A 21,601-nucleotide genomic window follows, 5' to 3' on the forward strand; every position below is an offset into this window, starting at 1 on the left:
TTTTTGCCTGCAGATGTCGCAAAATAACATAAAAACAAATAGGGGTTTTAAACCTCTGTGATAAAACACACCTGTACTTAATGTAACTGACATTTTGATTGTTTGTTAGTTTGTTTTAGAACTTTCATACGGTGAACTTTCATACTGCCCTGGTCTAATCCCGATAGCCACAACAAATGTCAAAAAGCATACTAAGATGGACCAAGATCCAACAAAAGCATACTGACAGCGGTGGGATTCGAACCCACGCCCCCGAAGAGACTGGAGCCTTAATCCAGCGCCTTAGACCGCTCGGCCACGCTATCACATAACAGTAGACCCTAGGAAAACTACATTTATCATGTCTACAGTGCACAAACGTGGCTATACAAATGTTGATCGTGCGATTTCTGCTTTTGCTTCTGACTTTTGCGTCTAACATTATTCACCAATAAACACGTTTTCGACTTCGTTTCGATCAAATTCAATTACATGGGCTTTATTGGCATGAAAGTTAGAATTTTAAACAATGTTGCCAAAGCATTTTACACTGTAACAAGAAAAAGATTCATAACACTAACCCTTACCCTAAACCATGTTGAAAATAAATACAATTACAATTTTAGTTATGTGTTTATGTGTGGTTGTGTATCTAAGATTATTTTGTAGTATGAATATTGGTATATTTGTGTGTTTTGTGTGTGCAGGATTACTGTTCCTCAGTATATGACCAATCTGCACAAATCTGGTATATATTTGCTGTAGATCCCTTTCCAAGAATTAAATTTAGTTTTGTCCTCCAATTACAGACTTTTTCCAAATATTTATCTCTTATGATGGTGTATTTGTCACATTTCAGGAGAAATTGCATCTCTGTCTCTACCTCACCTGTCATACATTGACCACATACTCTGGATTTTCTGTCTCCCTTTTTCAATTGGTTGTGGTCACTGAGTCTGCACATTGTAAGGAGCTGTCTCTGACAGTAAAAAGATTTTCAGCCAATTCATAATCTCTGTTTAGGGCCCGATAACAACTTAGTTTGTTTTGTGTTTTTGTTTCTTAGTTCCAGTGTTCTAAATATGAGTTTTTGGGTTGAATGGTGATGTGGTTTATCTCAATAGATTTTTGGGAAGCCGTGCTTGTCTGAGAAGGATGTGTGTTGGGTATTTTTTCATTTTTAAGTCTCAGAGCCAGCTGACATAGCCAGCTGTCCTTCTCTGTGTTAAACTCTTGGGTTCTTACAGCATTGAATTGAAGGGGTTTTCAGGACTTGTTTTGAGATTAATGAGAAAATGTAGTGGCCTTTTTTGGGTGTCTATAATTAATGGGAATCAAAGTCTTTACATTGCACAATTTTTTAAGAACAAAATGACGTAACAACGGTCAATGGAAACCAAAATCACCAACCGATTAAGGGCTGGATTCAAACTCACAACGAAGTAAACAATTGAAATCACAGGCTGTTCCAACATGCATGAATTTCATCACGACAACTCATAATGTGACTCAATGGTGTGTATGGTCTCCACATGCCTGTATGCACGCACTCCCAACAACATCTGGGCATGCTCCTGATGAGACAGCGGATGGTGTCCTTGGGGATCTCCTCCCAGATCTGGATCAGGGCATCAGTGAACTTCTGGACAGTCTATTATACTACTTGATGGTGTTGAATGCACTGATACATAATGTCCTAGATGTTCTTAATAGGATTCAGGTCTGGGGAATGTGAATGCCAGACAATGGCATCAATGCCTTTGTCATCCAGGAACTACCTACACACTCTGGCCACATAAGGCCGGCATTGTCCTGCACCAGGAGGCGCCCAGGGCCCACTGCACCAGCGTAAAGTCTGATGATGGGTCTGAGGATTTCATCCACGTACTTAACAGTAGTTAGGGATACCTAGCACGTGGAGGTCTGTCCGACCCTCCAAGGATATGCCTCCCCAGACCATCACTAAACCACTGCCAAACCAGTCATGCTGGATGATTTTGCAGGCAGCAAAACATTCACCACAGTCTCTCCAGACATTTTCCCGTCCCTCACATGTGCTCCGTGTGAACCTGCTCTCATCTGTAAAGAGAATGGGGCGCCAATGGCAGACCTGCCAATTCTGGTGTTCTCTGGCGAATGCCATTCAAGTTGCACGGTGCTGGGCCGTTACCACTAGAGGATGTCGGGTCCTCATGCCACACTCATGGAGTCTGTTTCTAACAGTTTGGTCAGAAATATGTACACCAGTAGCCCGCTGGAGGTCATTTCTTAGGGGTCTGGCAGTGCTCCTCCTGTTCCTTCTCACAGAAAAGAGTAGATACCAGTCCTGCTGCTGGGTTGATGCCCTTCTACATCCCAGTCCAGCTCTCCTCATGTAACAGCCCATCTCCTGGTATCTCCTCCATGGTCTTGAGACTGTGCTGGAAGACACAGCAAAACCTCTTGCAATGGCATGATTGGATGTGCCATCCTGGAGGAGCTGGACTGTCTGTGCAACCTGAATGGGCTTCAGGTACCACCTCATGCTGCCAGTAGTGACAAGGACACAAGCAAAACTAGAGAAGAATCAGTCAGGAAGGTTAAGGAGAGAGCAATTGTCTGTGGCCACCATCTGCAAAACCATTCCCTTTTTGGGGGTTGTCTTGCTGTTGCCTCTCCAGTGCACCTGTTGTGCCTTGTAACTGAACAGATTGATATCCCTGAAGTTTAATTGACTCAGTGTTATACTGTGATTATTATGTGTTCCCTTAATTTTAGGTAGTGTAGTATTTCATCAATGGTAGGAAAGAACATTTTTAAAGAATCCTCCATTGGCAGCAATAAAAGCCTTGCAGACCTTTGGCATTGTAGTTGTCAATTTGTTGAGGCAATCTGAAGAGATTTCACCCCATGCTTCCTGAAGCACCTCCCACAAATTATATTGGCTTGCTGGACACTTCTTAAGGTCAAGCTGCTCCCACAACAGCTCAATAGGGTTGAGATCAGGTGACTGTGCTGGCCACTCCAATATAAACAGAATACCAGCTGACTTATTCCCTAAATGGTTATTGCATTGTTTGCAACAATGCTTTGGGTTATACTCCTGTGCTGGGAGGGAATTGGATCAAATCAAGCATCATCCATAGGGTATGTAATGGCATTGTAAAATAGAGTGAAATCTTTCCCACTTCAAGATCCCTTTTACCCTGTACAAATCTCCCACTTTAGAACCACCAAAGCACCCCCAGGCCATCACATTGCCTCCACCATACTTGAAAGATGGCATCAAGCACTCCTCCAGCATATTTTCATTTGGTCTGCACCTCACGAATGTTCTTTGTGATCTGAATACGTCAAACTTAGATCTGTCCGTCCATAACACTTTTTTTCCAATCTTCTTTTGTCCAGTGTGTATGTTCCTTTGCCCATCTTGATCTTTTATTTTTATTGGCCAGTCAGAGATATAGCTTTTTCTTAGCAACTCTGCCTAGAAGGCAGTGGCAGTTCTAGCTAGTATGACAACCAGGGCGAACTCCCCCTTTCAGCGCCCCCACATATAAATATAAAAATATGTACAAAAATAAGACTCATAACTATCAAAAAGGAGTAATAAAGACCAATAGAAACAAATTGTATTATAAAAATACAAATAAAAAGAGAATCAAATGTTTACACTATTTCCCAATTGCTAACAAATAATACACAAATAAAACTAAATTGCACAAACCCTAGATGTCTCCTCATCCTGGAAAGTGCCAGAGGGTGCTCCAAAATCTTCCAGAGGCCAATCAATCAAATTTATTTATAAAGTCCTTTTTACAACAGCAGTTGTCACAAAGTGCTTTTACAGAAACACCCTGCCTTAAACCCCAAGAAGCAAACAAAAGTAGTGTTGAATTTCAGTGGCTAGAAAAGCTGAAATTTAGGAAGAAACCTAGAGAGGACCCAGGCTCAGAAGGGTGACCAGTCCTCTTCTGGCTGTGCTGGGTTAAATATTAAGAGTCCAATTGGAATAATTAATAAATGCATGTGGGCTGAATCCAGAGTCTATTTAAATTTAGACCAGGTCAGAAGTATGACCAGATGGACAAGGACAGGGACAGCAATGGGCCCCACAAACCAAGTACTCCGCAGGTGTGGACCAGGACCTCATGTCCTCCTAAAATTTTAAACAGGAGGAGACTGGGAAAATTCAGAAAATGCATTCCTCATATCAACAATGAAATAATAGTGGAGAAGGAGAACTGACCCAATCCCCCAGCACAATAGTATTGCAGCGTAAGACCTTGGGACTGAGACAGGGGGGGTCCGGCAACACTGTGGCCCTACCCAGGGGAGGCCCCGGACAGGGCCCAACCGGCAGGAAATGAATCCACCCACATTGCCAGGCATCAACCAAAGGGACACCCACCAACCGCAATAATTTATAAATGAATGTGGGCTAAATCCAGAGTCTATTTAAATTTAGACTTGGTCAGAAGTATGACCAGCTTCACTGTGGGTATGGTGTTCTTTGGGGGATGTGCTGTGTTGTTTTTGTGCCAAACATACCTTTTGGAATTATGGCCAAAAAGTTCAACCTTGGTTTCATCAGACCCGTAACACATGTTCCCACGTGCTTTTGGAAGACTTGATGTTTGTTTTTCAAACTTCAGCCAGGCTTGGATGTTTTTCTTTGTAAGCAAAGGCTTCCGTCTTGCCACCCTACCCCGTAGCCCATTCATATGAAGAATACGGGAGATTGTTGTCACATATAGCACACAGCCAGTACTGGCCAGAAATTCCTGCAGTTCCTTTAATGTTGCTGTAGGCCTCTTGGAAGCCTCCCTGACAAGTTTTCTGCTCGTCTTTTCATACATTTTGGAGGGATGTCCTGTTCTTGGTAATGTCTCTGTTGTGCCATATTTTCTCCACTTGATGATGACTGACTTCACTGTGTTCCATGGTATATCTAATGCTTTGGAAATTCTTTTTTACCCTTCTCCTGACTGATATCTTTCAACAATGAGATCCCTCTGAACTTTATTTGTGATTAATCAGTCACTTTAAATGATGGCAGGTGTGTAATTACTTTTATTTAACATGAGTTTTGAATGTGATTGGTTAATTCTGAACACCGCCACATCCCCAGTTATAAGAGGGTGTGCACACTGTAAGGTTTTTATATTAAATTTTTCCCCCTCAAAGATTTCAGTTTGTTTTTCAATTGCATTGTCCCATTACAAGTGGATTTTTTAAAAAGGGGTGTGACATTTTAAAAGGGGTGTGTAGACTTTTTATATCCACTGCATATATTTAATGAAAAATCCAAGTTTTACAATTCAATAAAATTATTTATTTGAAAGAGACATGCAAACAATGCAAAACATGCGTTAACAGTCTGTTACTAAAACAAAAGTAACTTGTTTGGTAAAACCAAAACAATGTAAACAAAACTATTCGTTTACATCAATCTTAATTAGTTTTTTTTTCTTTTTGTAAAGTGTAACCACTAGATTCATATGTCGAAACGATAATGGGGACAGAATTAGAAAAAATGAACAAGGAGAGAATAAAGTTAAGACAAAGATCTTTTTCCTCTTTAAAGCACCAAGAACAAATATGTAAGCCGGAGGACAACTGCATAAAGGGATCATTCACACACGGATCATACACTCACACAGCATTCTGGAAATCACACAGTAAATGTGTCTGTAAACTTTAAATCACAACGTTTGCCCGGGATCCAGCTTGTTCAGCTTTCACCAATTCCGTTGATGTTGCTGAGTGATGCCCTGTCTTTCACTCCTCCATCATGCCCCAAGCCTCCTCGGCTTTCATATAGTACTGGTTGGCCAGCCGTCCCTTCATTGCCTCCATGGCTGACTCAGCTGCCTCTGTGAACAGGTCACCTGGACGATGAAGAGTGACAGAGTATTTGTGGTTAGTTATTGTAGGGTATTCTAGTTCTTGGTTCAAAGTTCCAGTGTGGTTCTCTCTGTGTGGTTTTCCCTCTTTGACCCTATCTGTCTCACCTGCTCTCTGTGGATCTAATTCCAGGCCGTAGCCGCCCTCCTGGTACATCTCAGCCTCTCTGGCCAGCAGCAGGTAGCGAGGCTCGCCCTGCATGCCATCAAACTCACCCCCCTCATCATAATCTGTCATGTTCAGGGCGCAGTTGTACCATCTCACTGCCTCCTTCCAGTCCTGGGACCTGATAAGCCCAGAGGTTCAGAATACATTTGTTTACACATAAAACAAATAATATCCCTTTAACAATACAGACTTCATCTAACATTCCCGCCGATGCTGGAGGATTCTCAAACACTGAGACCTAACTCCTACAGAGAGAGGCCGGCTGGATCCTCAATCTAAAGTATATTGATCCCTAGTGGTTTAAATGATGACTTTGACCTCAGGCCATTGTTATGGACATTTCTACTGAATTCATTGCAGAACGAATGTGTCAGTAATCTGGTATATACGATGTTCCCTGCTGTCTGTCCACATAACATCGTTTCAAGATAAAACCCAGAGAAAAGCATTTTGGTGTTTTCCCTATAAACAGAGCACAAAATCGTAAAATAATCTCTTTATGTATTAAAAAATGTTGAAGATAAATTATTTTGCAAAGTGCATTGTGTTTGTGGTTTCGTTTTAAATTAAAGCCTCAGTATCTACGTAAAAAGGCCAAAAGGACAAAATTTGAACAAGTGCCAAATGTTTAGAGTCAAGGATTAATCAGGCATCAAGGCCAATTAAAGCTCTAAAACACATTCTGTCTGACTGCTCGCCCAGACCACATCAGACTTATATAAATGACTAGAAACACCTTGAATTGGGGGGCTTTACGTTGACGTGGTTCTGGAGGTGTTGGAACTAAATCTGATAGTTGCTGGCTAGGTATAAATAGTATTTAAGATGGCCATTTGAGACACAGCCCATTACTAGCTGGTTATGTGATATGTCCCCCCAGTCTCTGACCTGTCCGGTGGGAGGTTTATTCCGGTGTCAAAGGCCCTGGCCACCAGTGTCATGCACGTTCTGTCTCCAGCCTCAGCAGCCTGCAGCAGGAACTTAAAGCCCTTCATACGGTTCCCTGAGTTGTCCTGACAGGAAGACGACATACAGCGTGGAATTACAACAAAGACAGTGAGGCAAAAGGCACTGAGAGAAGTGGATGGGAACGGGATTACCTCTATGGTTATCTCCGACAGAATGTTGTGCGACAGCTGTAGATAACAGTGGCCCAGGGTTGTTATTGCCTCTAGTTCCCCACACATTGCTGCTCTCTCCAGGTGGAACAAGGCTGAGTCCTGGTCCCACTGCTCATCCTTCTCACAGAACCGTCCAGCCTCGTGGTAATACGCCATCGCCAGGTGGACCTAAGGAAGACGCCACAAATGCATTATCGTGTGTCGCTAATACGTGTGTGTGTGTGTGTGTGTCATCTGCTGTGCCACTCACCTTCCCCAGGATGGACTTGCCAATCCTCCGCTCCAGCATCAGTGTGTCCAGTCTCTCCATCTCCACGGCAACGCAGGACGGGCGGTGGACGTGAGAACGGGATGAGTGGTAGACACTCCATTTATCTTCTGTCAGCTGGTCAAACAGATGGACACAGAGCAGGGAGGGCCAGTGAAGGACTGAATCAGTAGGAATACTTAGGCAACCTAATCATAAGTCAAGCCACAGCTTATCTTATCAGTGCAGATCATACTTGACACGGCGGGCATGCAGGAAGACGTGGATCATGACTGTGGTGAACAGGCCGTTACAGAGTACATTAAGTGGTTAGGTGATTGGATCAGTCAGAGATGGGCCGACACGTAGAGGACAAACAGGGACACGGGGCAATAACACCAAATCACAGGGCTGCTGCTGATGAATCTGCCGTTTCCACAAGTTACCAAACCCTTCCTTGGGTGCACCCAAACGTTCGCCCCCTACTCAATGTGTATTATTAGCAAACCCTCATGGGTCAAATCAACAGCTGACACAGAGCAGCGTCAGTGTTCCACACAGGGTTAGAGGCCCTCAGGCCTGGGTTAGAGGTCTTCATGCAGAGGACAGGGAGTCACCTGTGGGTTGCTGGGGGTGTATACATGAGGATAATTTAGGTTTGGGTTAGGTCTGCCGTGGACCTTTCTCTAGTAAGGAGACAGACAGCAGCAGGAACACAAGTTAGCTGTCAGTAAGGTCATGGATGGATTAGATAGGAGAAACCCTGGCTACTCTACCCTGGTGAGAAAGAGATAATGCGCGACAGAGGTCTGAGAACGGGATCATTCGATGAATGTTGGTGGCTTTGGTGATTACGGTGGTGACTGTGGTGGTGATTACGGTGGTGACAGTTAAGGCGGGTATGGTGGTGATATGAAAAGGTGTGGTCTTCATTTTGTTTACCCGTCTGACACTGTCCTCGTCCGACTCAGAGTAGTGTCTGTTGTAGCGCTGAGGGCGGGCCTGCGTGATGACATCATACATTGTAAGACCTGTCTGGAATGCCGTAAACAGGGCTAAAGTGTGTGCCAGGGTCACACTCCCTCAGCTAAGCAGAGGGTTACAGGACAACACTTCCAAAAGCCTGGGTGTCACCGCGAGCAAACATGAACAACAACTTTCTTGTCAGTTATAGATGAACAATACAAAATAGGATGGGCATAAAGGGTAGCAGTGGTTAACTGTTTCCAGAAAACCGTTGATGTATAGCAGATTGATGTACCCCATCTGCATGGTCATTGGGATCCCCTTCACTCCTCCTCTCACTAGGACAACCGCTGTCTCCTCCATCCTCGAAATCCTACAGAGAGCAAACACCGACGTCAGTGTGTCAACAATAACTCATCTAATTCTTGTGCTCTACTTTGTCTGAGTAATTTACATCCACACAGTAATGTAATCTCTAACCTTGTGTTCTGAGCTTTGGTTGTTGTGTTTTTCCCGTTCATTCATCTCATTAATGAAAGACCAACCTGAGGGTGGGAAAACAGATGTTAGATGAGAAGTGGCTGAAAATAAAACGACATGTTCATGGAGATTTGGGCCTGCTAACATTGGGCCGCAGCTGAGAAAACAAACCCAGATGTTTCGTTTACTGAATTTCAAGCCTACGGATATCCTTCTAAAAACACAGCCATAATCTTAGATAGGTTTGTAATTTAAGACCCAGAAGAGACTTGCCCAGAGGAGATTTGCCCATGGAGCCCATAGAGAAGTGCTGACCGGGTGGGGACCCGGGGAAGGCGAGGGGCGAGCAGGGGATGGAGTCACTGACGTCACTCATGTTATCGTCCCCAGACGAGGTCTCCGACAGGCGGGAGAGAAGTAGGGGAGCGCGGCCCACTGAGATGGTACGAACGCGAGCCGAACCACACTGTTCCTCACCACCCCTAAGCACAGTCTGGGCTGACTTCTGATTGGAGGAGAGAGTGGACAATTCTGTTAAAGAGAAGGACTGAACTGACAATTCTGAGTAGCTGACGTCTTAGCCCTGTGGTGAAATCATTTCTGAAGATCTATCAGCCTATCCTGTCTGATAGGTGCTGGTATCATTTCAGTGGAAATATGATGATTGCGGTTTAAGCTATTATGACCTGTCATGATGACAGCTTTACACTCTTTGAGTCAACTTCTATGTAAACATGTTTCAGGAACTAGCCTGTATTGCATCTGGTGTCATCTCTGTGGTAATGTTATGAATGTAGCTTTACCTAGGAAGACATGCCATACCAGCCTCTACGTCTTTAGAAATGTATTTCAATAGTCTCACCAGCAGTCTATTGGTGCTGTCCAATTGGCTTTTCTCTGCAGTAGAGAGGTCAAAGGGTGTGAGGCCCATACTCTTGCAGATCTTATTACACAGATGAGAGTGAAAAAACAGCGCCATGCCCCGCACCCCTGTAACATATGTAATACACACAAGCATGTTGCTATCTATTTTTTAAGTCAGTCAAAACTGAAATTTTAATTCTACCTCATTGTGTTTTTAAGTGTTACTGTGTGAATTCAGCCATACCCAGGTTTCCATCTCCAAAGTCGGTCCCCTTCTCTGTGTGGATCTGGGGGTCTGTGTAGAGGTCCCCCACCCCCTGGATGTCCACCACAATCAGCTGGTGGGCTGAACGCTCAAACGAGAAGTGACTGAATGCCTAAAGGCCGGCAGAGAGACAAAATGGAAAACATAGAAAATACAGATAGTTGATGAAAAACTACAGCTAAGAGACATTTTGAAAGATTGCAACTTTACATACAGAACAACCAACCACTTAAGTGAAAAAACTAGCATCTTGAAATTATGAAAGGCAGATATAGGATGCATGAGTAGAAATCTATTCAGTAGCAACTACTATACCTGTGGAGTGAGCCGGATGTTGTCGTCCTTGACAAAGCCGGAGTTGGAGTTATATTTGGTATACTTCCCCTCGATGTAGTGTTCCAGGTGGTACAGAGGTTTACCTGGACGCTCGGTCATCTCAATCACACACATCTGCATGATGTCCACCTGGGTCGGACAAAGAGCAAGGGAGGGTAGCGAGAAAATGAAACCCTATTGGCACTTGAACCGCCAGCTGAAAACATGACTACAACCACACGTCAAACAAGGCGAAACGAGCCCACCAGAGGCCCCATCTTCAAAGGCACTATTCATTACAGCTTTTCCTTAACTCCTCTGCTCTAGAACCGTACCTCATTCCCTCCCTCGGGAACCAGGAGTTTTAGAAACAACCTCACGTTCCCTTCTCCTTCAGTCGGACACTTGGTATGACACTCTATGGGTTTCCTCCCATCAACACCTGGGGTACAGCCCAACACCTAGGCATGTATTCACCTCCGTGCAATAACACACTACGTGCCAGGCTGGGAGCAGGGACATTGATGTTGTGATGCCCAAAACTCTGCCAGGGTCAACTGTGTAAGCAGTGATAAGACAAGTACTTTACTGTCATATGCCACAGAGACAAGGGGAGCTGCTTAGCAAACTCCCTGAGACAGATTGTCAAAACCGACCAAGAGCTGCTGGCACAAGCAGAAGCCATGCGTCCAGTCAGTTCAGGTGCATAATGTCTGTACAGCAAAACTCACAAAAAAATCACAGGTTTTCAGGGCAAATATCAGATTTTCCCTGAATTAATACACAAGATAGATGTAGAAGGGTTCTGGGTAGGGATTAACGTTAGGGTCAAACATCCTTTCAGAGCATTCGGCCCATCGTATTCGGTACGTGAAAGAAAGTGTTGCACAAACCTCAGAAACTACATCAGCAGAGTGTCGCCCCCAACTCCCCTGTCAGTTATCACAGTCATATACACTATGTCAAGTCGTGCATTATAATAAAAGCCCTACAGTGAATACAATCGTATATATAATGTGTTAATATTACAGTATTTAGTATATATAATGTGTTAATATTACAGTAATTAGTATATATAATGTGTTAATATTACAGTATTTAGATCACAGTATATAGTGGGGAGAAGAAGTATTTGATACACTGCCGATATTGCAGGTTTTCCTACTTACAAAGCATGTAGAGGTCTGTATTTTTATCATAGGTACTCTTCAACTGTGAGTGACGGAATCTAAAACAAAAATCCAGAAAATCACATTGTATGATTTTTAAATAATTAATTTGCATTTTATTGAATGACATAAGTATTTGATCACCTACCAACCAGTAAGAATTCCGTCCCTCACAGACCTGTTAGTTTTTCTTTAAGAAGCCCTCCTGTTCTCCACTCATTACCTGTATTAACTGCACCTGTTTGAACTCGTTACCTGCATAAAAGACACCTGTCCACACACTCAATCAAACAGACTCCAACCTCTCCACAAGACCAGAGAGCTGTGTAAGGACATCAGGGGGAAAGATTTTGGTCCCCCTGCTCAAGCCAGTGCATGTCCAGGCCCGCCTGAAGTTTGCCAATGACCATCTGGATGATCCAGAGGAGGAATGGGAGAAGGTCATGTGGTCTGATGAGACAAAAATAGAGCTTTTTGGTCTAAACTCCACTCGCTGTGTTTGGAGGAAGAAGAAGGATGAGTACAACCCCAAGAACACCAACCCAACCGTAAAGCATGGAGGTGGAAACATCATTCTTTGGGGATGCTTTTCTGCAAAGGGGACAGGACAACTGCACCGTATTGAGGGGAGGATGGATGGGGCCATGTATCGCGAGATCTTGGCCAACAACCTCCTTCCCTCAGTGAGAGCATTGAAGATGGGTCGTGGCTGGGTCTTCAAGCATGACAACGACTCGAAACACACAGCCAGGGCAACTAAGGAGTGGCTCCGTAAGAAGCATCTCAAGGTCCTAGAGTGGCCTAGCCAGTCTCCAGACCTGAACCCAATAGAAAATCTTTGGAGGGAGCGGAGTATTGCCCAGCGACAGCCCTAAAACCTGAAGGATCTGGAGAAGGTCTGTATAGAGGAGTGGGCCAAAATGTGTGCAAACCTGGTCAAGAACTACAGGAAACATGATCTCTGTAATTGCAAACAAAGGTTTCTGTACCAAATATTAAGTTCTGCTTTTCTGATGTATCAAATACTTATGTCATGTAATAAAATGCTAATTAATTACTTAAAAATCATACAATGTGATTTTCTGGATTTTTGTTTTAGATTCCGTCACTCACAGTTGAAGAGTACATATGATAAAAATTACAGACTTCTACATGCTTTGTAAGTGGGAAAACCTGCAAAATCAACAGTGTATCAAATACTTGTTCTCCCCACTGTATATAGTATTCCACTGTATTGCTGTATATGGAAATGATCCCATCAACTGAATGATTCATTGGTTAATTAAATGTTCCATTCATGCCTGTTTGGGGGGTCTGTGCCGGTTGTACTCCTCTCCCCAGAGTTTGGCCTCCATCTGCAGTCTGACATCCTCAAAGTACACCTCTCTGTCCACTGGCTGCATGTAGCGCTTTGTCACATAGTTACTGGCACTCTTCCAGTTACTACTGTGCGAGAAGTTAGACAGCTTCTTCCTGGAGCAGATGGAAAGAATACATACTTCAAAGAAATGCATTAAAGGAACAGGCAAACGAGTAAATCCTGATGTTAGTTGTATATCAGACTGAGGTTTTCAACTGTGTATCTCTTGGGCATTGTATATTTTTTTTCTGGTGTGAAATTTAGAACCAGTGTTTGAGATAGTGGGTATGGGTTTGCTTTCTTAATGTGCGTGTGTGAAAAAAAAAATCGCTGTGAGAGGCACAGATTGCCAGTGACCTAGCATAGACATAACGGATGACTGGATGCCTCCCCTTCGCTGTTCCCACGGAAATAGGTCACGTTACAATAAGGTCATAATATTAATAACATCCCAACTGCCCACAGCAGCAAACATCAGGCTTGACCAGTCATGTAGTACACACAGAGCTGGGGGAATCAGGTTTAGGCTGGGTGCCATGTTGGCACAAAAACTTGATTGGTCATCAGAATTCGGTGAGAATGTGAATGTGTTTCATATATGGAATATTTGGTTATATATGGGGATCTATCTATGGCCCTAAGTTCAACTAAATGGATCTGAGTTAGAGAGATATTTGTGGAATGTAAACTGAGGACCTGAGCAGCTTGTGCCGTCTTCGTTCACAGCACGAGGAGAAAAGAGCATATGAAACTCAATGAACTAGCAGGAACAAAAGGCCAAAAGCCGCCATATGTAAAACACGATTAATTATTCTGAAAATGTTTGTAAAACGTACGTTCTGAAGCATTCTCTCATGGCACCACGTCCAAAAGGCTGTGAAAAACCAATAAGACATATTATTTCTGATAGTCGCAATCACAATCGTGTAAACAGAATGACTACAGCATATTCAACATTAATTACATATTTTAACACTGTTCTGATCAATAACGGCATTGGAGACAAGACATACCTGACCAGACATTTTGATGTGTACTGTGTCCTGAGACCACTCTGCCTTGATAGCATTGTACCTGAGGAAAGAAACCAAAATTCACCAGACATTATTCATTCATTCTATATAGACCAGAATACAAGACTTGACCTTGTGACTTCGTGTGAGTTTGGCCACGTTGCTTCAATTAGTACACTGAAGGGTCAGGGTTAGGACAAGAGGTCGTGATGCTGAAAATAAACAAAAATCGTGTTTGGATTTGTTCTGACCAGGGCCTGCTCTGCTTATCCTCAAATAGTCAAAATGTTATCCATAGTATAAAAAGAAACATTGAATTATAAATTGTGTGATTTTCTTTTGGTTTGGCAATGTTCAACCTTAGAGGCTGGTGCAGACAGATCTGTGCTAATTCTTGTCAACCAATTAAGTGCGCAAACCAATGACAAACATAGCATTATACCATATGATATCACAATACATGTATACCCATGTAACAATGAATGGTTTGTAAGAATCCTTCTCTATCCCAGCTAAATTTAAAACATGCTCTATGTAATGACTGTCAAAACTGCACACTGCATACACACACACATACATACAAAAGGCCCAGAACTTAAGTGTAATATTTACACAGCCTGTCCTGCTCTATCAAGCTTGTGTCTTTGCTTAGAACTCTGTGTACCGTGGTTGTCATTCCAGTCAGGACTCTGCCCCTGCTCGAGGGGGTCATAGGACAGGCAATGGCACCATGCCACTGGCAGAGTAACCAGAGAGGTGATGTTACAACCAGGTTATAATTACCCTATGAAGATAGAATATGGGTAGATCCCATCTTTAGATTCCCTTCTCCTCTGGTTCACTCTTAGCGGGACTCTTTTATTTAACAGCATGTAGAGGTGATCAACACAAACAAATACATTAGGGATACCGTGCTCCCTTCAAATTCAACTGTGGACCTTGAAACCAGTTCCACTGGCTTTTCTTGTTCCACTCTAACCATGGACTGGTTTAATCCAGGGACACCAATTAATTACCAGGTAAAACAGGTGACCAGCAGGCTCTGGAACTTGTAGGTTAAGGGTTTGATATTGTTGCAGTAGTCAAAAGGCAGAGACAGCCCTGCTTGGAATGAAGAAACTGGGTGTGTTCCAGGTCTTGTTTTTATTGCAGTGGTGCGGCACAGTTTAACAGATCTCAAATATATGAAAAAAAGCTATGCCTTACAGGAAGCCCATTTATCATATAGCATTATTCTGAGTGTCCCTGGAATACCTGGAATGTACCTTTTTGCTTTAGACTAAGTGTTTTGGTGAGCAGTTGGAGAGCCCTGATATCTCACACCAGGGAACATTGTGCTCAGGCCAAGAGTAACTTGGAAGTGCCACTGGAAACAACGATTACACGATGTGCTATATCTACAAAGGTAGGGGACTGGATATTAAACAACAACTCACTACAACAAAGTACAGGCACAAGCCTACAAACCACATACATATCATAAATAGTTATGTACCTATATCGTATGCATGGCTCAGTTTTGACCTCCTCCAGGTGAAACTCTGCCCAGGGGTCCGGCATAGATTTGGCCTTCTCTATGAGTCTGTTCCACGTTGCCTTGGACAAAGGGAAAGAAGATAACCATCACAATCACTGTGCAGTCTATGCCAGTGCGAGCATCACACAGTGGGGACACTTACGTGAAAGACAGGAAGATGATGATGATGAACAGAGTATAGATAAATGCACACCAGAAGAACAGGTGTGAAGGACTACCAAGAGACATGGATATTAGTATTTGTTAATCTAAGAATCTGTTCAAAGTACCTAAATAGTTTGTGTTTTTCACTTCATTTAATTCAGTAATTACGCAAACATTCCAGTCCTGGGGTGTGTATTACTCTTCTGACCAGGCAGGGGGCACTAAGCAGACCAGAGTACCATTCCACTCGGCCCACCATCTGACTAAAAAACAAAAAAGGATCCAGTGAGATGTTCCGCCTTGCAGGCCTCTGTAGAGCAGGGGCAATAAGGAAAACAGAGTGGCCCTTTACAGATCCAAAAACTGAGGGCGTGTCTCAGAGTCGGGTTTCTGGCGTTCTGTACATTTGTGGTTGCTCTCCCCCGCTTGGCTCATGCGGCCACGCTGCTCAAAGAACAAAGGAATGTTTGGCACAAAACAGGGGCTGACTAGTCTACAGTGGGGTTAGAAAGTTTCAATACTGTTGATAAAGATTTTTCAATAAGTAACACAATTCCTTATAAAAAGGTTAAACAAGTAACACTTTCATAGTCTTTAAAAAGCAGGGGTCTGGTTTCAATAACTTCTGAAAACTGACCACGTAAGAATTACAGCAAGGAGATTTTTTCTACAAGTTCCAGTTTTCAGGAGAAAGGGAAAAAGACTCTGTCAGGCAAAACTATGTGTTTGGTAAACGATCACAACAGGACATTCCAACTCAACCTCATGTCCACATTTACTGAATTAGTTAAAGTGTAGAAGATTAACCAGACCATTAATCTGGGTTACACCTTTCAGGTGTTTCTTCAAATGCCTGGTATGTTAAGTTAGTGCTTATCTTCTATTAGGTTAGTGCCCTCTTCAATCCAAAACAAAGGTTTTTAATGGGTTTGAAGTCCCAAGACTGAGATGCCCATTGCAAAACGTTGACTTTGTGGCTTGAGGATCTTTTTTGCCGGATGACCTACTTGTGATCTACTTGTGTCAACCAGGTTCATCCCCAGCCCTTCCAAAGCATTTTAAGGATAATAGACAACTTTCTCGCAGCAGAAGGGATGTGGCATCCTACAAATGAAGTTATTTGTTAAGAAAGTCATCTTCAGGGTAAACGGATCATCTTGTGAGGAAGCTTAAACTGATTTACATTCAAAAGCACCCTAAAAAAAACAGGATCTCAGCTTGGGTGAACTAGTTTTGATGATTTCATTAGACAGTCGTGGTGTTATTGAGTGTTTCTACATTGCTCACATAGTTCTTTACTCCCCCAAACTGTAGCTACAGTTTAGCGTAGATACAGTGAAGGCACACCATAAACAAATCATGGAAGTATAAAGGCAAAAGAAAGGAAGAACGACGCCATTATATAAGCAATGAAAAAATGGGAGGAAGTTGGAGGAGGACGGAGGTTGAGGAAAAGGAAGGTGGGATGGTGAAAAAATATGGTAAGTAACATACCCGTGCATTGTCAGAGAACGCCCCAAAGTTGAAAGACTGCTGATGTGGAGTTTCTTTCTCTGTCTCATTCTATTTGGAAGTAGAAACATTTACTATTTTATATCAGCAAATTAAAATCCATACCATCCATGAGGAACAGATCAAATTATAGAGTTCAGTTGACAATATTGGTGTTCAATATTCTGTCAAATTGGAATTCTTATCTTATTGCCAGTAGAAAGGCTTTCTGGAACTTTGATCAAATATGGCAATCCCAAAAAAAAAATCTGAAATATTCTGCCAAACTCTCTGTATAGCTATGATCTTGATGAGGGAGGGTTATTAATTCCTCCCATCAACTTCACTTTGCAAGATTACCTTTTGGATTACAAAGCCAAGGGTCATGCTGAGAAAGGGATGTTTACATGACATCATCAAGTAAGATGAGCTGCGTTCTGGCCTGGGCATTTCCAGTTCTGATAGAGAGTAAAGCTCAGTGTATACCTGGCCGGGTTGAAGGAGTTTAAAACAATTCCCTTAAAGTTAATTCTTTTTAGATTTGAGGCAGGCTCATTTGAAGCAAGGTGAGACATATCTCATTATATTAAGAAACCATTACACATAGATATAATGGCATTATATGTGGTAAGCTACATGACGTGCAGTTTCCTGTGACCACTTGATGACATTAGTTTAACATCAGAATCAAGAGCTAATCAATCATTAAGGCAGATCAAATATCCAGATGCATTTCAAATGTCCTGCGCAATGTGTCCTGCCCAATGTGTCCTGCATACTGTCAGGACCACATTAAGATGATATGAATTTATAGTTGGGCTTTTGCATTTATTTGGTTCTTGTGGTGTTGAAAGTGAATCTGATGGTAGTTGGCCAGGAATAAATGGACCTTCAGACTACTCGCATAAAGAGTGAACATATGAGAGGAAGCTGACCTGTTGCTGTCAGCCACAGAAGACTCACATGCACACACACACAAACGCATGCACGCAAATTATGCAGAGAGATAAAGAGGGCCTTCTTATAAGGCAGAGTTGGTCTGACACACATCTCTAGCAGTGCGAGGAACAACTCAGCATTTTGCATTCTGACAACAGAGAAATACAGTTCATGGCAACAAACTGTCAGCTTTAGTCCTGGCAACTGTTGAACAACAATCTTGACACACAGCCGTGGCACTTTCAAAATCTTCTGAACTCTGTGTTACCGCAAACAACACTGCTCACCTTGTATGAGAATGAGTTTTTTGGAGAATTGGACAGCTGCTCGCTTTGAACCATGTTCTTCAGATATCCACAGATTTCTTTGGCCTGGATGACAGGGTCATCTGTAATTGGACAGATGTAGTAGTCGTCTTCATCCTCTCCAGTATCGTTACCATCATCACTATGTGACGGAGCATGTTGACCAGGGGTCCTCTGTTGGCCCAGGTTACACTGGGCACTGCCCACCTCCTCCATATTAAACATGAGGTCATCCTCCATGGTGGCTGGTTGGGGTGAGTGTGATGAGTACTGGGCTGGGAAAATGCAGGGAAAACCAATGACAACCTAGCAATGTGTCATTATTTAACAACAGCAACTAGTGACTATTCTGAATTTTATTTTCGTTTTACTAATAAAAGTTTATTAGATAATATTTTTTGTAGTTCCTGTTACATTTTACAAGTACATCTCAATAAATGCTAGTAATTATTTCAAAACGTCTAGTCTATTAAACGGTAAATGGTTCATTTCCCATTTGCAAAAGTTAATGAAATAACTAGAAGTAATTTCGGTCTAAAGAACATTCATTTTCAGACATGCAATAATAGGGCCATCAATAATTAGGGCCTACTAATAACAAAAGCAACTTCTAAAATGTACACGGCCAGTATATTAGGTACCCGCATCTAATAAACAGCAGGGATGTTGAATTCTTATTCATTAATAGCACTACTATTACAGTCATTATGTGTAAAACTTGAATAATGACCAATATTTGAACTGCATCATCACAAAAAGAGACGTTTGTGTCTAGAAAAAATGTAACTAAGAATTGCCAGCGACCTCACAAATTCACAATATGATAATTTCAAATACTTGTGTCGATTAGATATTTATTCTGGACGGAGTACAATTGACTCGACGGAATTATTTTATTACGGTTTGATGTTCCAAACATATTGCATACCAGATGTCTGCAGTTGTGGGACAGATCAGCCACGAGAAACAAATATATATTTTTGTTTTTTTCTATCCTGGAAATAAGACCTGCCTTTCTACTAAACACGTAGCATTACCACACACCCCTCAAACACAAAGACAAACCCTGTGCCATACAGACAATATAGCTGTACTTACAATAGTCTTCGCGTTCTGACATTTCTTGTTCTCTTTTTTCTTTGCCTAAGATAATTTCTGTTTCTGTAAAGCATTCTACTGCATTTTTCGAGGTATAAGCTCAAGCATGTCGTTGCACTTGGCCTCCCATCTGGCTAGAAGTATGTGTACGCGACCAATAAACTCAGATTTTATTAGATTTTACTAATTAGATTGTTTAAATTTAAAGATTGCATTACGTTAAAAATGCAGCCCTTTTAACGTTAAAGATAACATTCACTTGCAAAATATATTAATAATTGGATAGCGGAAGACTAATGCCGCTCTGACTCCTCGCAGTGTAGTCACGTGGGTAACCTAGCAGCCCAGCCATAGTGCATGGTGGGACGCACTGGGAATATTGACAACTAAACATTGACATAATTTTGAGTTCGCATTCCAATAAAATGGCACCGAAAGACGAACTTTAGTTAAACTTGACAGTTCACTTCGGAATTCTGAGTTCATCTGAAATCTTCAAGTACAAAAAATAATTTACACACCTTGTCTAAAAGTTACGAAGTATGAAAACAACCAGGTGTTGTTTTCAGTAGTTCCGGCATTGGAATGTTCAGGCAGAACAAACTGTAGCGAATAGCATTTTGCTCGTTCACAATAATTGGCTGTAAAGTATAAAATACTGTTGTTACTTACCTAATCTGACCAACAGTGGACAGAGCTTATTCAATGAAAATAGGCATGTTTTGACAATCCTCTGATAACTTCCACGTTGTCTTGTGGTTTGTCTATCTAGTGGTAATTTACAAAGAATCCAGTGAGAATAGTTGATATACAAGCTCAATTGTTTCTTTTCGAAGTCTGATAGATGATGACTGGACTACGTAGTGGATCCCCGGTAGCCAGAGGGTCCTGGGCAAACCCCTCTTCTGTGCAGTTATTTGACTGTTCTCTGTTCAACCCATTATGGAAGTCAGTGCCCGCCAACAAACAAATTATAAGCTAGCAATTCATTATTATGAGAGGTAGATTAATAGCACTGACTTCCTTAACAACGTTTTTATTGACATTGTTTTTATAATAGGTGGTTGCATTGCCTGATTATATTAAAGGGATAGCTCAGTTAAATAACAAAATGGCACAAACATGGTTTAGTCTCAGGTACTTCCAGATGCTGGCATTTTATCATTTGTGGTACAAATCCTATCAATGTCCAGAGATCTCTAAGGGCCTTTGTTAACCTTCACAATACATTTTAAATACATTTGAATGACTTGAATAAGGTGTGTGAAAAATGCTAATATAGGTCTATGGACTTGGATGGGATTTGTGCCAGAAATGCTCAAATGCTTCCATTTAGAAACAATGCCAGGGAAACTAAACCAAAGCATGTATTCCTGTAATTCTGTTTTCTTTGTCTCCTTAGAGAGTAGGGACACCAATGTCTTGATTTTGTAATTTGTGAAATCTATCCCTGAGATGAATGCAATAACCATAAATTGCTCTGGATAAGTGTCTGTTAAATTAGATAAACATTATTATGAAATATGTACTTCATAATGATGAGATATTAAATTATAACTAAAAATGACATTTTTCTTAAGTAAATGTGGTGTGATTTCTAGCTAGTTGTAAAGGGATAGTCCAAAATTTACTTTCCGATGGCAGGCCGCCCATATTTCTTATATTATGGATTATTTTACAAATTCTCATTAAATTGTGGTAAATATGTTCAGATTTTACTGTTAAAAATTGTAAAAGCCACTACTCTGGGAGCAGCACCTCTAGAAGTTGATCATGACAGATTAGCAACCACTGTAATCATGGAGATTTCATTTAATACATATTTAGAAACGGAATTAAAATATGTCTCAAAATTCCTTTGACAAGCAATCTAAGGTAGAACAGTTTGAACATCTCAACGCTGGTTGACCGAAAGGGTGATTTCATTTAAAACACCTTTTATCATTAATGTATAATGTTACTCAATTTATCTAAGTTCGGACAATCCACAGATTTGAAAGTGGATTTAATTTTATTAGCGTATGTTGTTTACATTGTTCTTTCAGTAACAAGTATACATAGTTATTTACAATAAACGTCGACATTTTTGCATTAATAACTTACAAAGGTTCCACCACAATTTCAAAGAAAAGGACACTCCAAGAACAATGTTTTTTTATAGCATACTTATTTGAAATCTTTATAGTTATGAAAGTATGTAGTATGTCCTATAGTGAATCACATTGATACAGCCACTGAGTCTTTATGTATGAGA

The 21,601-nt window shown here is 41.7% G+C and overlaps 1 protein-coding gene and 1 non-coding gene across 8 annotated transcripts; both read right to left on the reverse strand.

The window, feature by feature from the left end:
* Positions 1–223: 223 nt before the first annotated feature.
* Positions 224–305, reverse strand: trnal-aag. The gene has a single exon. It is a non-coding gene; the product is annotated as a tRNA-Leu (tRNA).
* Positions 306–5,354: 5,049 nt separating this feature from the next.
* Positions 5,355–20,257, reverse strand: eef2k (eukaryotic elongation factor 2 kinase). Of its 7 annotated transcripts, none has more exons than XM_010895491.4 (20): positions 20,020–20,257; positions 18,232–18,524; positions 17,009–17,077; positions 15,329–15,429; positions 13,834–13,894; positions 13,657–13,694; positions 12,762–12,933; positions 10,292–10,441; positions 9,956–10,088; positions 9,710–9,837; positions 9,121–9,352; positions 8,848–8,912; positions 8,663–8,740; positions 8,344–8,403; positions 8,019–8,087; positions 7,405–7,539; positions 7,134–7,322; positions 6,922–7,046; positions 5,973–6,151; positions 5,355–5,849 (listed from the first exon to the last, which is right to left on the reverse strand). In XM_010895491.4, exons 2-20 carry the CDS (start codon positions 18,487–18,489, stop codon positions 5,740–5,742), a joined length of 2,352 nt encoding a protein of 783 aa, XP_010893793.1. In that variant the 5' UTR covers positions 18,490–18,524; positions 20,020–20,257; the 3' UTR covers positions 5,355–5,739. The 7 variants fall into 7 exon arrangements, with proteins under 7 accessions (XP_010893793.1, XP_010893791.1, XP_010893796.1 ...); XM_010895489.4 differs by lacking the exon at positions 20,020–20,257 and adding an exon at positions 19,348–19,658; XM_010895494.4 differs by lacking the exons at positions 17,009–17,077; positions 20,020–20,257 and adding an exon at positions 19,348–19,658.
* Between the last annotated feature and the right edge of the window lie 1,344 nt (positions 20,258–21,601).

Source organism: Esox lucius, chromosome 5 (genome assembly GCF_011004845.1).
Source record: "Esox lucius isolate fEsoLuc1 chromosome 5, fEsoLuc1.pri, whole genome shotgun sequence".
Lineage (NCBI taxonomy): Eukaryota > Metazoa > Chordata > Actinopteri > Esociformes > Esocidae > Esox > Esox lucius.